The following is an 18805-nucleotide window of genomic DNA, read 5'->3' on the forward strand; positions in this document are numbered from 1 at the left end:
CATTTTAAAGGTGTTTTCTGGCATTTCAAAATTGATGGCCTATCCTCAGGATAGATCATCAATATCTGATCGGTGGGGTCTGACTACCGGCACCCTCAACAATCAACTGTTTGAAGAGGCTTTGGCATTCACTGGTCCCATCACCTATTTGCTGCTTAGTCCCATTCAAGTGATTAAGCCTGGGCTGCAATACCAAACACAGCCACTATTCAATGTACAGCGCTGTGCTTGGTATGCTGCGTGGAGACTGCAGCACTCACTGAAGCACTGCAGCCTCTATAATCAGCTGATCACCAGAGGTGCCAGAAGTTGAACCCCCACCGATCCCACAAGGGACTGCAAATGGCTGAGACTGAGTAGATCCTGTAACAGACAGTTAAATGGGTTGGCCACTTTCTGCTTACTGTTGATTAATGTGTTTGTAAGATGACTTTATAGCACTAACTAATATAGCCTTCGCTGATTTTTTTGTACCGTTGTTTATATTTCATAAAGTATACCCCTTTTTGGCCAAGTCTTTTGTGCTGTCTGCATGGAGGTCCTGTCCATAAAATGGCTGCTGCTGATTATGGTCCAGTGACCAGGCAAATCACTCAGTCTCCTCCAATCCAATCCACTACACCTGCCATCTGCACTGTTGGGAGCTTAGTGCAAGTGCAGTGTATTGTAATATAGCAGTCTAAGTGATATTTCTGGTCACATTACCCTCCATCAGCGGCCATCTTATGGACAGGACCTCTATGCAGACAGCACAGAACATATGCCCAACAAGGGACATGGTTTAGGAAATATAGCAAACGGCACAGAATATCAACAAAGACTATATTAGAAGTGCCATAGTAGTCATCTTACATACACATTGGTCAAGAGTAGCCAGAAAGTGGCCACTCCCTTTAATACTAGGGTAAGCAGCCAAATCACTAATTTAATGCTTTCTTACAGTCAGGTCCATAAATATTGGGACATCGACACAATTCTAGAATTTTTGGCTCTATACACCACCACAATGGATTTGAAATGAAACAAACTAGATGTGCTTTAACTGCAGACTGTCAGCTTTAATTTGAGGGTATTTACATCCAAATCAGGTGAACGGTGTAGGAATAACAACAGTTTGCATATGTGCCTCCCACTTGTTAAGGGACCAAAAGTAATGGGACAATAATAATAATCATAAATCAAACTTTCACTTTTTAATACTTGGTTACAAATCCTTTGCAGTCAATTACAGCCTGAAGTCTGGAACGCATAGACATCACCAGACACTAGGTTTCATCCCTGGTGATGCTCTGCCAGGCCTCTACTGTAACTGTCTTCACTTCCTGCTTGTTCTTGGTGCATTTTCCCTTCAGTTTTGTCTTCAGCAAGTGAAATGCATGCTCAATCGGATTCAGGTCAGGTGATTGATTTGGCCATTGCATAACATTCCACTTCTTTCCCTTAAAAAACTCTTTGGTTGCTTATGCAGTATGCTTTGGGTCATTGTCCATCTGCACTGTGAAACGCCGTCCAATGAGTTCTAAAGCATTTGGCTGAATATGAGCAGATAATATTGGCCGAAACACTTAAGAATTCATCCTGCTACTTTTGCCAGCAGTCACATCATCAATAAATTCAAGAGAACCAGTTCCATTGGCAGCCAAACATGCCCACGTCATGACATTACCACCACCATGCTTCTCTTCCCATCAGTCTGGTACAAGTTGATCTTGGTCTCATCTGTCCATAGGATGTTGTTCCAGAACTGTGAAGGCTTTTTTAGATGTCGTTTGGCAAACTCTAATCTGGTCTTCCTGTTTTTGAGGCTCACCAATGGTTTACATCTTGTGGTGAACCCTCTGTATTCACTCTGGTGAAGTCTTCTCTTGATTGTTGACTTTGACACACATACACTTACCTCCTGGAGAGTGTTCTTGATCTGGCCAACTGTTGTGAAGGGTGTTTTCTTCACCAGGGAAAGAATTCTTCGGTCATCCACCACAGTTGTTTTCCGTGGTCTTCCGGGTCTTTTGGTGTTGCTGAGGTCACCGGTGCGTTCCTTCTTTTTAAGAATGTTCCAAACTGTTGTTTTGGCCACGCCTAATGTTTTTGCTATCTCTCTGAAGGGTTTGTTTCGTTTTTTCAGCCTAGTGATGACTTGCTTCACTGATAGTGACAGCTCTTTGGATCTCATCTTGAGAGTTGACAGCAACAGATTCCAAATGCAAATAGCACACTTGAAATGAACTCTGGACCTTTTATCTGCTCATTGTAATTGGGATAATGATGGAATAACACACACCAGGCCATGGAACAGCTGAGAAGCCAATTGTCCTATTACTTTTGGTTCCTTAACAAGTGGGAGGCACATATGCAAACTTTTGTAATTCCTACACCGTTCACCTGATTTGGATGTAAATACCCTCAAATTAAAGCTGACAGTCTGAAGTTAAACCACATCTTGTTCGTTTCATTTCAAATCCATTGTGGTGGTGTATAGAGCCAAAAATGTTAGAATTGTGTCGATGTCCCAATATTTATGGACCTGACTGTATATGGTTCCAGATTATACAGTATTTGACAATGGCTCATGTTCCAGAAAAGTTGGGGGACCTTTGGCTTAGAGGAACGATGCACAGGATAGAGCAGATAGAAGCCCTAGAAAACTTCTAATATTGGTACATTGTGTAATGTTCATGCAGGAAGGAATATTGTCTCTACATTTTACATAGTAGATCTCCATACAGTCCTTACTTACAATGTACATTGACCTCCACAAAGACTTGCTCTTCTCCCACGACATTTTCAGCTGTACAAACAAGAATTCTTGTGTTGTCCAGTGATGTCACATTCTTCAATGTGAGGTAAGCGCCATGCGTTACATTTTTTATCTGAAGGAGAGATAAAAATAATGTCATTATTTTCCTCAATCTGATATTACAACTAGGGATGCGCGAACTTCATATTTTGAAGATAGAGTTCGGGTTGGGGTGTATGCTGAATTGCGTCATGGATTCCGTTACCACGAACCATAACGCAATTCCATGATGGAAAGCATAACGGAATGCCTTTAGAGGCATAATAGAAGTCTATGGCCTGCATAGTGGATCCGTCCGGTTTACATTATGCAGGAGAGAACTCCAGCATAACGAAAACTGGACGGATACGTTATGCTGGCCATAGAATTTTATTATGACGTAATGAATAACGGAATGCCTCCAAAGGCATTCCGTTATGCTTTCCATCATGGAATTGCGTTATGATCCGTGGTAACGGAATCCATGACGCAATTCAGCATATACCCCAACCCGAACTTCAAAATATGAAGTTTGCGCATCCCTAATTACAACCCTTGTTTCTTTTTGCTGGTGCTTACCAAAGTGTTGGACTTAATCTGTGACATATCCCAGGAGACATTGGGGTTAGGTAGTCCAGAGGCTTCACAGTACACAGTGGTACTGTTCCCTTCCAGGACTGTAAGTTCTTGAGTGCTTGTATTAACTATGGGCAACACTGTGGATGACAAAACAGGACTATGTTCAACACCAAGGCTAGGAATAATAAATGACAGTAATCAACAATCCAATTAATCCAATCCATACAGTAGTAAGATGACATGTTATATTTCTATAGACGCATCACCGATTCACCACTCAAAAATTGTTAGTTGAATATGTTGCTTTACTTTAAAGAGAATTTGCAACCAGACCTCTTCTCCAGTGGAAGGTGAGAATATTACACTACATTAGAAAACAATAGTTCTTCTTTTTCAGCTTTGACCTCCTCGAAAGACATCTGCAGGTCATCTCCTCATCTACAGGAGTTTTATATGGAAGTTATCATCCACGTTATGTGGGAATCACTGAAGACAGCATAAAGTAGTGACAGACCCTGATTTCAGCAGTCTGTCACTTATCTGCTATTGTAAAGTCATTTCCAGGAACTTTATAATGTCGGCAGCCTGTACCGGAGAAAAATCTGAAGAGTCCAGCTCCTTTACGAGTTCCTGCTCTCCTGCCACTGCCTTATCATAGAAGAAAACAGGAGGAGCTGGAGTTCATGAATAAGCAGGACTCTTCTCTCACAGAGTCTGACTCTTCAATGTGCGCTACCAGCAGTAAGGTAAAGGCTGTATTAGACAGAGTTCGTTCCCGGCACAAAACATTTGTTCGTTCATAGGGCAATCGGTGGCCGTTTTAGACTGCGAGAATCGACCAGTCTAGTATACCCGTTAGCACCTCTGAAACTACTTCACAAGAGCAGATAGGTGACTGACCACTGTACTCCGCGAGGCTGCAATTAAATTATGTTACCTTCAGTGAGGGCTGCATAAAGCAAATGACAGGCTCCCTTTAAAGTTGTTTGAAAGCAGACTGCTCTCACTCCCTGTCTGCACAGTGACCTATGTACAATTCACAAAGCATGCCCACAACATTCTCCTATAGAGGCCAATACGTTGTTTTTCTACTGAGGTTTTTAATATTCATGTGGCTAATGTAGAGTGAATCTTTGCTATTCGCAGCTTTGAGCAGAATCTCAATCAGGATGTCTGCCCCCATAATCATGGAAATATAAAATCAAAAGTGAAGACTATACAGTCATAAAATAAGCATAAACTGGGTAAAATTAATTTGCTACACCCTTAATTAGTTTTTTTTTTTAAATGGTAGTACATTCCCTGTAACAAATCCCCGGATTTTACCTATTGGAGGAGCTTTGGATGCGCACCTCTTCAGGGGATTTTCATACTGTCAGGCACCAGACTGTAGGACTCCTCACTGAACTTTCTACTATTACACTTGCTTTGCGAGTATGTATGACTTACAGAGTAAAAAAACAAAACAGTGCTTGTTTAAAAAACTAAAAACTATGGGGGACATGTATTACAACCGGTGATTGCTACGCCAGTCTTAATCTCTTGTGCTGCCGGTGGATGTGCCAAAGTTGTGTTGAGGTGCGACTTTTACATAACTGTGGTGCTTGCTGCAATCGGCCGTGTGACATGCTTTAATCTATGCCAGCTCCCTTGCTGGCGTAGATTAAGATAATTTTTCATGCCAAAAACTGGCGTGGAAAATGATGAATGGGAAAGGCTTGCCGGCACCGCCCCCTTAACCGCCCACGCCATGTCCCCTTTTACCGCCACTTTGCAAAAATGGCATCAGCGGGTAAAAGTCTCCGATTTTGCAACAAAACACCTTTGTGACAAAATCTGCAACATAAATATGCCAAAAAGTGAAATAAAAAGATAATAAATGACCCCCTATATGTTTAGTGTAGCTGAAGGTAGGAAATATCCTATGGGAGAGTGTATCTGCTTTATTGGAAACCCAGGTCTATTCAGCTGAGTAAGAAGGTATCAATTAATTGTCAGCATTGAATTCTACAATATCTTTAAATCATGTGTCTTCCTAACTCCATTATTACATTACACTTAGACTCAATAATGCAGACAGCAATTTCTTCCTGAATTATCACTCTCTGCTTAATTGGGCCCATAAAATGAATTGGGAAACATTAACAGCAGAGAGGAACAAATCATTTCCCATAATTTGTTTTTTCTTTTCCAGCACGTAAAACAGAAGATAACTATATTTCTAGGCTAGGCAAGCTACAAGTCATACATCATATATTCAAATCATTAGTTTGTGTTATGGGGGTACATATTTTGTTGATGGCATAAGTGCTTTACCTATCTATCTATCTATCTATCTATCTATCTCATATCTGTCTGTCCGTTCTTTCATATCTATCTATCTATAATCTATCTATCTATCTATCTATCTATCTATTGTATCTATCTATCTATCTATCTATCTATCTATCTATTGTATCTATCTATCTATCTATCTATTGTATCTATCTATCTCATATCTGTCTGTCTGTCCGTTCTTTCATATCTATCTATCTATCTATCTATCTATCTATCTATCTATCATCTATCTATCTATCTATCTATCTATCTATCTATCTATCTATCTACCTATCTATCTATCTATCTATCTATCTATCTATCTATCTATCTGTCTATCTATCTATCTATCTATCTATCTATTGTATCTATCTATCTATCTATCTATCCACTATCTATCTATCTATCTATTGTATCTATCTATCTCATATCTGTCTGTCTGTCCGTTCTTTCATATCTATCTATCTATCTATCTATCTATCTATCTATCTATCTATCTATCATCTATCTATCTATCTATCTATCTATCTATCTATCTATCTATTTATCTATCTACCTATCTATCTATCTATCTATCTATCTATCTATCTAATAATCTATCTTATCTATCAATCATCAAATCTATATCTATTTAGCTATCTACAATAATAAGAGAAAATAGCAACATTCCTAAAGTTAGCCAGGTGCAAGAGTCCTTAAACGGATTCTGGATGAAAATCCACCGAATGCGATACAAGATATAAGCAAGGCAGCACTCCGGTCTTGGTGAAAAAATATGTGGATCCTTTAATACACCCAATGCTATCTATCTATCGGTCTATGTAAATATCTGATTATCAATCTTATCTAGCAATCTACCAAATCTATTCTATCTATCTATCTATCTATCTATCTATCTATCTATCTACCTATCCTATATCTATCTATCTATTTTATCTATGTATTAGACAAAAGAGGAAGGTCGGGCAGCACAGGTGTATAACAGGTACAAGCGGAGTGCCAGCGGCTGTGGAGGCGATCCCCCTCCAAATAATAGGCTGAAGAAATTCCACGGCGCATCCAAGGCGTAAAATAGTAGAAAACTTTATTCACCAGACCCGCGACGTTTCGATCCGCTTCCACTGCTTGAGAAAGATCCCAGGAAGCGGATCGAAACAGTGCGGGTCTGGTGAATAAAGTTTTCTACTATTTACGCCTTGAATGTGCTGTGGAATTTCTTCAGCTTATCTATGTATTAGCTAGCTATTATCTTTCTATCTATTATCTATATATCTATTATCTACCTATCTATCTATCTATCTATCTATCAATTATCTATCTATCTATCTATCTATCTATCTATCTATCTATCTATCTATCTATCATATCTATCTTATCTATGTATTAGCTATCTATCTATCTATCTTATCTATGTATTAGCTATCTATCTATCTATCTATCTATCTATCTATCTATCTATCTTATCTATGTATTAGCTATCTATCTATCTATCTATCTATCTATCTATCTATCTTATCTATGTATTAGCTAGCTAGCTATAATATCTATCTTATCTATGTATTAGCTAGCTATCATATCTATCTTATCGATGTATTAGCTAGCTATTATCTATCTATCTATCTATCTATCTATCTAACTATCATCTACCTATCTATCTTATCTATGTATTAGCTAGCTATTATCTATCTATCTATCTATCTATCTAACTAACTAACTATCATCTACCTATCTATCTTATCTATGTATTAGCTAGATAGCAAGCTATTATCTATCTTTCATATTATCTTTCCATTTATCTATATGACTGATTATATGATTTATGGCTGGTTATATAAGGATTGTGAGAGTCCTTCTGTCGAATGTTTGGTATTCTAGGTTAACTCAATTCAGTTCAACTAAATGGAGAAAGTCGCAAGATTCGGCACAGCTTCCTCTCTCTTCCAAACTCCAGTCTAGAATATATCCAAAGTTAGGGGTTGAACCAGCCCACTCGTAACCTCCTACAAGATCAGAGCCAGGATTGTTAACCCTGGCTGTGCCATCCATACATCCATACCAATACATAACAGTAAATTACATTACAATGCATTAAAAAACAAACCATTTGCAAATACCCCTTGCTCTGGGGTACTGCACATATAAAAGTTAAGACAGCTCCGTTTTGCTTTCATACGTGCTTTGAACTAATGCCATGACTAAGAACCCTTGGGTTGGAAACATAAAGGTAGCAAGACCAAGTTCTTTAAATTTGGATGCAATATGTTTTATTGATCACTGAATAAGGGTGTACTTTTATGAAAGTGCTGGATCTTCAGAATCTTTAAATATATATTCTAGGAAGTTTCGGATTAGAGCTTATTCACTCTTCCACATTAAAAATCATCAATGTGCAGCAACATAAGGGCAATTTTTAAAATGTCAGTTAGGTCAATATGTTTGCATAGGACATAGAACTACTGACCACTGGAGACCATTGTCTTCGATGACCTCCAGGTCTGTGTTCCATGAGACAGAATAATGCACACTGAGTTTCTTGGTATGGACTATTGGTCCAAGCTTAAAAACAGTGAAGGGAATAGCACCACCACTTATTTCTATGGGTCTGTGTGCTGTCCGAGTGCAGCTCATTGCTCACCTGGATAGCATACAGATGGAAAATACGTCATGTGAATAAGCTTTTATGAAGACACAGAGATACACTGGTGGGATTCTGTCAGCATTATGTATGGTGTTCCAATGGAGACGAAATGCAATAACAACAAGATCGGTGCTGTATGTGGAGGAGAGCTATAAAACTATCAAGTTATAAAAGTATATGACATATCCAACCAGTCAATCGCCAAAGAGTCTGATAATAGTAGTAGTGCTATCGAGATCAAAGCCACATAACCAAAACCAAATAAAATGTGACCTTTATTTCTTATTCAGTAAGATAACTCCATAAAACATGTAATCACACAAGTTACTTGCCAAGTAACCAGTTGGATTACATTTTTGGGTGGTTATCTTACTGAATATGAAATAAAAGCTAAGTTTTATGTGGTTGTGGTTCTGTGACTTAAATAAAAATTATAAAATGTTGCATGGAAGGGGTCAAATGTATGAATTTTCTTCTATAACTAAGGCACCCCAGTAAATTTTACATTCCACCATCTAAATAGGAGTGTTTAATGTAAGAGCAGTCAAACTTTGAAAACATTTGGAAAGGCCTACTAAGCGACATAGCAATGGCAGAATCTAATGTGTAATAATATGGAGGGTTAAAGAGGTTGTCTGGTCTCGGAGGCGACAAAACCTTGAGGTCTTTCTCAGCCCCACAAATGCCACTCACATGTCCCATCCCTGCTCCATTCCTGGTCACTGGGACCAAGATACAGCTAGGTCATATGACCACTGCAGCCAATAACAGGCCTCAGCTATCACAGAGATTTGAATAGTGGAGGTTTGAACAGTGCATCACTGCATTGACGTAGAGAAAAAGGGGGTCAGTCAGCACATCCCAAAGCGCAGGGACACGTTGCTATGGCTGAGAACAACACTGTAAAACAAAACATGCAATGCAACAGCTCTCTGCAAACCAAATAAAGTACAAAATTGCATAATAATTGCAAATGCTATACTTATAAATTAGAGATGCTTGGCAAATCATTTTGTACAAAATTATTTGAGCCCGTCTGCCGCACGTCAAGGCGATCTCTGTAAGACGGGTTCCTAACACTAAATTCTACCTGTTATGTGCCATGACGGCTACCATACAATTCAGGGAGTGTAGGTTCCATATGCATGCTGGGCCTGCTTTAATTTCTGTCATTTCTGGTGCCAAAATGGCCTCCATTATATCCAAGAAATGCAAATACCAACATGCATGCCGGGCCCACTCGCCGGGCCCACAGGCTTTGCAATAATACTGCATTGACGTACCATTCAAACTTCTGTGATAGTCCACAGCGGTCACTTGATCCAACCACTACCTGGTCTCACGGGAACCAGAAGCAGCTGGCAATGGAGCAGTGGCGGGATCCAGGACAGGTGCTTGGTGTTTGGCAGGAGAGGACACCAGGGGTTATAGGCTCCTAGACTAGACAACTCCTATAATCGTAGAGAGTTTCTAATTATTATGAGGAACACATGGAGTTAACCTGATGTTCCAGAGAACTTATCCAACTGCCTTTGTGTGGTCCAGAAGGAATTCTTTTTCCATACGAGGAATAATCATCTAGGTTTTTTTTCGCCTTCCTTACCCATAAGATAACATAGCATGTATTATTGCGCACCCTCACAGTGCTTATTTTGTCAGCCAGGCACTACACATTGCCATATGATGATGTCAGGCTTTGCAATAATACTTTGAGCAGCCATCTTAAACTGATAAAACTGAGACTGCAGAAAATGGATGAGAGAAAGAAGAAAACATTGCAGTAAATGGCTGGCAGCACGCTTCTGACAATGCCGACAAGCTGCAGTAATGCAGGGACGCTGCTCAGGTCCGTCTAAAAGCTGTTTTATCTCCATATTTGAAGCTACCCTGCAGGAGAACATCTGACAGAATTGTAGGGTGTGCAGGGAAGAGAAGGAAATGATCAGGAACATTTCACCACATGACTAGTTTATTCATTTCTGTGTTCTGTTGCTATGGAAACAAGTGAGAACTAGAATTACATTTTCACTAGCGCAGTGCCTCTTCATGTCTGCAGTGGCAGGGGTGGGGAGAAGAAATGGTGAGAATCTCGAGGAGGAACCAAAGACAGGGAAAAGATGATATTTACAATCTCAGGTCAAGCTGCTAACACTGTTTCATCATCATTTTACGCATTTGTCGCTTATGAAAAAGATGGTAAATGCCTTGTTCTGCATTGCAGAAGAACAATAGAAAGCAATAAGTAGGAATCATTAGTTAAAAAGGCATTTTTAGGCTCATGATATTGATAACCTATACTCATTAATATCCAATAGTGTTGAGCACGAATATTCGAAAAGCTAATTTTTATCTCGAATATCGCCACTTTCGAGAACTCGCGAATATTTAGAATATAGTGCTATATATTAGTTTTTTTAGAATATTCGTCATTTTTTTCCATCTGAAGTCATGATTCCTCCCTGCTTAAGTTGCTTGTGGGCCAATGACTCAGGGAGGAATCATGTGTTCAGATGGAAAAAATTACGAATATTCTAAAAACAAATATATAGCACTATATTCTATAGTGCTATATATTCGTTTTTGACCCACGCCTGTATTGATCGCGTAATATTCGCATATTACGCGATCATTACCTTGCTGATTTTCGAGTAAAAAAAAAAAGAATGTAGAATATAACGAATATTCGAATTTGCTAATATTTGACGAATATTCTACAAAATATTCGCAAAATATCACGAATTCGAATATGACCCCTGCCGCTCATCCCTAATATCCAATCAGTGAGGGTCCGACACTCCGCATCCCCACCAATCAGCTGTGTTATGTAGACTCCGGCGCTGGAACTAGCTCTTGAATGGAACAGGAAGGACAGCGCCGTTCAAAGTGTAGTGGCCGTGCTGGGTTACTGCAGCTCAGCTACCACTGAAGTGATGGCTGCTACATTTTGAAATGGAGCTGTGCTTCCTGTTCTATTTAAAGTGCCAGTTCCAGCTCTGGAAGCTGCAAGGAAAAGCTGATGTTTAGACACTCACTCATCAGATATTGACAACCTATCCTGAGGATAGGTCATCAATATCAGGAGCCTGGGATACCTCTTTAAAACTAGGAACATTTCATTTACATTTGGATTCTGCTGCGGATTTTACCACACTTTCTTAGGGCTCATGCACACAAACGTATTTTTCTTCCGTTTCCATTCCGTTTATCTATAAGTATACGGAACCATTAATTTCAATGGGGCTAGAAAAAAACCTAAATGACTCTGTGTGGATTACGTCTCCGTATGTCCGCATGTCCGTTCCGCAAAAAAAAAATAGAACTTGTCCTATTCTTATCCATTTTGTGAAAAAGGATCCGCCCCCAAAAAAACAGACGCAACACGGATGTAATCCGTTTTTTTGCGGATTCGTATTTTGCAAAATACATACAGTCGTGTGCATGAGCCCTTAGGTGTTGTCGTGCAAACAAAAATTACAACTCAAAACTGTGTGTTGCCACACCCTTAGGCTATTTAGAGGTTTTTGTGTTTTTTGCTACCTTTTTAACTGCCATTTTTGCAGCATTTTTTTAATGCAAAAAAAATGTAATTTACAGCATTCTTTTAGTTTTGGGATTCAACAGCAAAAGAAAACTGACTGTTTTCCAAATCTCTTTATTGCACAGTGTTCTGTGATAACTTTTACATGTTCATCATATATCAAAATCCAAATCTTTGCCTCATAAATTAAGGCTGATTTTACACATAAACCATAAGCCTCAGTTACTTTGCAAAGGTTTAGTTTTCATTTTATCATGTGATTCTCATAAAATCCTTACAACTCCCTGCGTAGAGAATTTCACACTGTCTTCATTTTTATTTGTTCACCTGCGAGATAAAATCTATCATATCCTCTTCCAGTGACTGGACTGCGGCCAGATTCTCAACTCCTAACAATATGGGATGTCAGCTCTTGGCGGAAGGAATTACTCTCCAAGTGTGCAGGATTAAGTCAGTCCATATCAGATGTGGACTCATAAAATAAATGAATTCACCATAAGTAAAATATTTGTCAAGATGAAATGGAATAGATTGCATGTTTAGGGGAATGATTAAAATGTGGTTGCAGATGATAAACAATATGATATAGCACTGGACAGTCATACATATATTCGAAGAAACACACACATAAAGTACCTTCCATGGAGTACAGTAGTCCCTACTGCAGATTATAAACCAGTGTTAGCATTTGTTTTCACAGATTGTGTGCCATAATATTTGATGAAGATGGCTAGATTCAAAAGCCCAATGATTAAAAGGGTTGTACAGGTATTTACATTAAAAAAAACCCATCAAGATTGCTTTGAAACTAATAGGAAGTAATGCTCACCTCACTGCTGCTCCTGTCCCAACACTTCCCAGGTCCCCTTCTAGCTTCTACTTTGTGGTCCCTTTTGGCATATGCATATGATGCTGCAGTCAATCACTGGCTACAGCAGTGACCTGCTATGGACAATAATTATCTGCAACAGTCACATGTCAAGAGACAGCAGGAGGTAGAGCCAAGCAGAGGACCTGGAAAGTGTTGGCACAGGAGTAGCAGTGAGGGGAGTATTACTTTTCTAAAACATTTAGTAACTTAGTTTGTAAGGCTGAAAAAAGATATCAGTCCACCCAGTTCAGTCTGTTAAGCTACGTTGATCCAGAGGTAGGCAAAAAAAAAAAAAAAAACAAGAGGTAGAATCCAATTTTCTTCATTTTAGGGGATTCTAAATAGATTTGTAAAAAAATATACTAAATGGCTGGACAACCGGTTTAAACACTGATTGAGAAAAATCATTTATTGTTCAACAAGATGTAAGTTTTCAAATATCCTTTCTATATCCATTCCTCATGTTTTTCAAGTTCTCTGCTTGCAGCCATCCAGGAGGACACTTCATTATATACTTTCAAGGGATAAAAATCTATACTGATTACCTAAGTGCAGTATAGGTATCACAGGCCTGTTTTGTGACAGGCTATACCCCTGTGTGATTCTCAGGACAGATGTATAGCCTCTGGAATTACACAGTTAAGACTCTTATTGAAAGGCTTGTAAGCAGAGGTGTTCAAAACCTTGAAAATTGTGTACACTAAATATATTAGAAAATTGTAGAACTATCGTAATACAAGGAATAGGCTTTGTTTTCTGAAATTGCATTGTGGTGCTTTGGAGCCTTCTGGCAAAGTGCACTACAAATTTCAGTATTCAACAGTTCTTATACAATAAAAATGTCTCACCAAAATAGCTTAAAGCCTCATTCACACCTCAGTGTTTCACGGATGTGTGCTGTACATATTCTCCATGGACAGCACGCGTCCTCATTCATTTTAATTTGTATATTTGCACATGTTGCATTCGTGCTTCACGGATCATTAGGAAGAGATGCTTTGAAAATTATTTTTCAGCTGTTCAGTGTCAGTGAAACACGGATGGCATACGGACAGCAAAAAACGGACACACGGTCCCAAAACAGATCCTTCACAGACAGCTTCATGAATGCATCACTGACCACCTTCTCACGGATTAGAGCATGGACATGGACGTGTGAATGAGGCTTTAGTGGTTAAGCCCATACCATAGTATATTATTGGCACAACTAGGTATACCTACAGTGGGGCAAAAAAGTATTTAGTCAGCCACCAATTGTGCAAGTTCTCCCACTTAAAAAGATGAGAGAGGCCTGTAATTTTCATCATAGGTACACTGGGGGGGAAATAATACAGAATGGGGGGAAATAATACAGGAAATCACATTGTAGGATTTCTAATGAATTAATTGGTAAATTCCTCGGTAAAATAAGTATTTGGTCACCTACAAACAAGCAAGATTTCTGGCTCTCACAGACCTGTAACTTCTTTTTTACACTCGTTTCCTGTATTAATGGCACCTGTTTGAACTTGTTATCAGTATAAAAGACACTGTCCACAACCTCAAACAGTCACACTCCAAACTCCACTATGGCCAAGACCAAAGAGCTGTCGAAGGACAACAGAAACAAAATGGTAGACCTGCACCAGGCTGGGAAGACTGAAACTGCAATGGGCAAGCAGCTTGGTGTGAAGAAATAAACTGTGTGTCACAACTAGACAGCTGAGAAGCTCTGACAGGAGCTTTCCAGATCCTCCTCCTTGAGTTTCTTTGTTTTGGTTAAGTTCCTCATCTCGTTAGTCTATCTCAGCTGTCATGCAGTTGGACTGATTGCTTCCCTTTAAGTTCCTCCCCATGATGCATTAGGTTGCGGCTTATACAACTTCCTGGAGTGTGTGTGCATGCTGTTTCTATTCCCCAGTCCTCTGCAAGTGTTGTTCCTTTATTTGTGATTTTCTGTCTGCTGGATTTTCAGGTGACCCTGACTCCCTCCGTGTCTTGTGTAGGGAGCCGGTGGTCGTGTCCCCTCACTATTGTAGGGTCTTCAGGTATTAGATAGCCGAGGTACGTGGATATGCGCCCATCCACCTTTGGGGTGTTCGCATAGGCTGAGCAATTAGGGAGAGTGGCAGGTCTCATGTAGGGGTCTCCCTTTTGTTCCTTAGTTGTGGATCCAGTGAGTCATTAATTGTATTGCATTGTCTTGTTTCCTGTACACCATCCGTGACATTATAAGCCGCCAAAACCGTCTCAAGCATGGATCTGGTTTCACTTTTAACTGAGCGCTTCCAGGGTCTTTCATTGGAGGTAGCTGATCTCCGTAAGACTTTTTCTCAGTTTCAAGTGACCGGTTCAGCTTGCGTTCATGGAGTTTGTTCTGAGCCTAAGATCTCGCTCCCAGATACGTTCTCCGGGGGTAGTGAGTATTTTGTGCGTTTTATAGAGGCTTGCAAACTCCATTTTCGCCTTCTTCCCCATTCCTCTGTTGATGAAGAACGGAGGGTGGGGATCATTATATCGCTGCTCAGGGGTAAAGCTCAATCCTGGGCCTTTTCGCTGCCGGAGGGGGCCCCTCCGTTCAGTGGATGAATTATTTTTAGCCCTGGGTCAGATATATGATGATCCGGATCGTATTGCTCTGGCTGAGTCTAGAGTACGTCTGTTATGCCAGGGTAAACAATCCGCAGAGATATACTGCTCAGAATTTCGGAGATGGGCAGCTGATACTGGTTGGAATGATGCTGCACTCCGAAGTCAATTTTGCCATGGTCTTTCAGAGGGATTGAAAGATGCATTTGCCTTTCATGAGAGACCTACCTCCTTGGATTCTGCTATGTCTCAGGCCGTTCGTATTGACAGGCGTCTTAGAGAGAGAGGAGAGATCTCTCCTTCCTGTCATACTCAGTCCCGGGACAGTGCAGCGGTCTCTTTCTGTGCGCAGGGGTCTCAGTCGCTGTCAGCCCCTTCTGAGCAGGAGCCCATGCAGCTGGGGTTGATTGCCTCTGACAATAGAAGATTCAGCCCGCATGGGAGGGTTTGTTTTTGTTGTGGAGGTATAAATCATTTGGCAAATGTTTGTCCCTCTAGGAGATTCAGGCAGTCTTCTGGGAGTAATAAAGAAACAAAAAGGAAAAAATCTTTTAAAAATGTTCCGTCTGTTACTATTGGCAGGGTTGAGGCGGAAATTGAAGGTTTTCCGTTTGCTTGTAGTTCCCGTTTTATCCTGCCTGCTAGGGTGGCGCTAGAGAGCAAGAGCATTTTTTGAGAGATTTTTGTGGATAGTGGAGCAGCTGTCAATCTCATTGATAATCAATTTGCAATAACTCATGGTTTCCAGGTATGCACTTTGGGAAAGGATATTCCTGTTTTTGCTATTGATTCCGCTCCACTTTCTCAGAAATCATTAAAGGGCATAGTTCACAATATTCGTTTAATTGTGAGTGATGCTCATGTTGAGGATGTGTCATGTTTCGTCCTTAGCGGTTTGCCTACTCCTCTAGTGTTAGGGCTACCCTGGCTCACTAAACATAACCCCACCATTGATTGGCAAGCGAGGCAAATAAATGGTTGGAGTGACTTTTGCAGAGAGAATTGCCTCATGACATCTGTTTCTGAGGTTTCTACTAAGACTGTACCACCTTTCCTCTCTGAATTTTCGGATGTCTTCTCTGAGAGTGGAGTTCAGGATTTGCCCCCGCACAGGGAGTACGATTGCCCTATTAATCTCATCCCAGGCGCCAAACTGCCTAAATCTCGTTTATACAATCTTTCCCAACCTGAGAGGGTCGCTATGCGTGTTTATATCTATGAGAGTCTGAGAAAAGGACACATACGACCCTCGAAGTCACCTGTTGCCGCTGGTTTTTTCTTTGTTAAGAAAAAAGATGGTTCTTTAAGACCTTGTCTGGATTTCAGGGAGCTGAACAGTATCACTATTCGTGACCCTTATCCGCTTCCTCTGATCCCGGACCTGTTTAACCAGGTTGTTGGGGCTAAAGTCTTTTCCAAATTAGACCTAAGAGGGGCATACAACCTGGTCAGGGTCAGAGAAGGAGACGAATGGAAGACGGCTTTTAATACCCCTGAGGGCCATTTTGAGAATTTGGTTATGCCTTTTGGTTTGATGAATGCCCCAGCCGTTTTTCAGCATTTCGTGAACAGCATTTTTTATCATTTAATGGGAAAATTTGTATTAGTGTATTTGGATGACATTTAGATTTTTTCTCCTTATTTCAAGACTCATAAGGAACACTTACGTCAGGTCTTGCTCATCCTGCGGGAGAATAAATTATACGCGAAACTGGAAAAATGTGTGTTTGCGGTTCCAGAAATTCAATTTCTGGGGTTTCTTCTCTCCGCTTCTGGTTTTCGCATGGACCCCGAGAAGGTCCGCGCTGTGCTTGAGTGGGAGCTTCCTGAGAATCAGAAGGCGCTGATGCGTTTTTTGGGCTTTGCCAATTATTACAGGAAATTTATTTTGAATTATTCCTCTGTTGTTAAACCACTCACTGATATGACCAGAAAGGGGGTAGATTTTTCTTCCTGGTCGGTAGAGGCGCGTAAGGCCTTTTCTAATATCAAGGAGAGTTTTGCTTCCGCTCCTATCCTGGTACAACCTGATATTTCGTTACCCTTCATAGTTGAGGTTGATGCTTCTGAGGTAGGGGTGGGTGCGGTCTTGTCTCAGGGTTCCTCTCCTGCCAAATGGCAACCATGTGCCTTTTTCTCGAAGAAACTCTCCTCCGCAGAGAGAAATTATGATGTGGGAGATAGGGAATTGTTGGCCATCAAGTTGGCTTTTGAGCAATGGCGCCATTGTCTAGAGGGAGCCAGACACCCTATTACCGTGTTTACTGACCATAAAAATCTGGCCTACTTGGAGTCAGCCAAGCGTCTGAACCCGAGACAGGCCAGATGGTCTTTGTTCTTTTCAAGGTTTAATTTTGTTGTCACGTTTCGCCCTGGGGTTAAGAATGTGAAGGCAGATGCCCTGTCACGTTGTTTTCCGGGAGGTGGGAATTTTGAAGACCCGGGTCCCATTTTGGCTGAAGGTGTGGTGGTCTCTGCTCTTTTTCCTGAATTGGAGGCAGAGGTGCAGGCAGCCCAGTCAGAGGCTCCTGATCTTTGTCCTCCTGGGAGGTTGTTTGTGCCTCTCTCTTTGAGACACAAGATTTTTAAGGAACACCACGATACGGTCCTTGCTGGGCACCCGGGGGCAAGAGCCACACTGGATCTCATCGCTCGGAGATTCTGGTGGCCTGCGCTTCGTAAGTCGGTTGAGGGTTTTGTGGCAGCTTGCGAGACTTGCGCTCGTGCCAAAGTCCCTCATTCACGGCCATCAGGTCCTCTCCTTCCCTTACCCATTCCTTCCCGTCCTTGGACACATCTGTCCATGGACTTCATAACGGACTTGCCTCGTTCCTCGGGGAGGACTGTGATTCTGGTGGTGGTGGACCGTTTTAGCAAAATGGTGCATTTCATCCCTTTTCCTGGTTTGCCCAATGCTAAGACGCTGGCGCAGGCATTTATTGACCACATTGTCAAATTGCATGGTATTCCTTCAGACATAGTCTCTGATAGGGGCACGCAGTTTGTTTCCAGATTCTGGAAGGCTTTCTGTTCTCGCTTGGGGGTTCGGTTGTCATTCTCTTCTGCTTTCCACCCGCAGTCGAATGGCCAGACAGAGCGCGTCAATCAGAATCTGGAGACATATCTGCGCTGTTTTGTGGCGGAGAATCAGGAGGATTGGTGTTCTTTTTTGCCCCTTGCTGAGTTTGCTTTAAATAACCGTCGTCAGGAGTCCTCTGATAAGTCACCATTTTTTGGTGCATATGGGTTTCATCCGCAGTTTGGGACTTTCTCGGGAGAGGGGTCTTCTGGTTTACCTGATGAGGACAGATTCTTCTCGTCTTTGTCATCTATTTGGCAAAAGATTCAGGATAATCTAAAGAGCATGAGTGAGAGATATAAGCGTGTGGCAGATAAGAGACGTGTGCCTGGTCCGGACCTGAATGTTGGTGATCTGGTGTGGTTGTCTACCAAGAATATCAAATTGAAGGTTCCCTCCTGGAAGTTGGGTCCTAGGTTTACTGGGCCTTACAAGATCCT

General features: G+C 41.0%; 1 protein-coding gene across 1 annotated transcript in view; it reads right to left on the reverse strand.

The window, feature by feature from the left end:
* Window positions 1-18805, reverse strand: part of NTRK2 (neurotrophic receptor tyrosine kinase 2) — a 292678-nt gene that overhangs the window by 206175 nt on the left and 67698 nt on the right. Inside the window, exons 7-8 of the mRNA XM_040417023.1 lie at window positions 3356-3492; window positions 2738-2870 (exon numbers count right to left, since the gene is read on the reverse strand). Coding sequence (XP_040272957.1) covers window positions 2738-2870; window positions 3356-3492 — 270 coding nt within the window. The remainder of the gene's footprint in view (window positions 1-2737; window positions 2871-3355; window positions 3493-18805) is intronic.

Source organism: Bufo bufo, chromosome 2 (genome assembly GCF_905171765.1).
Source record: "Bufo bufo chromosome 2, aBufBuf1.1, whole genome shotgun sequence".
NCBI classification, from domain to species: domain Eukaryota; kingdom Metazoa; phylum Chordata; class Amphibia; order Anura; family Bufonidae; genus Bufo; species Bufo bufo.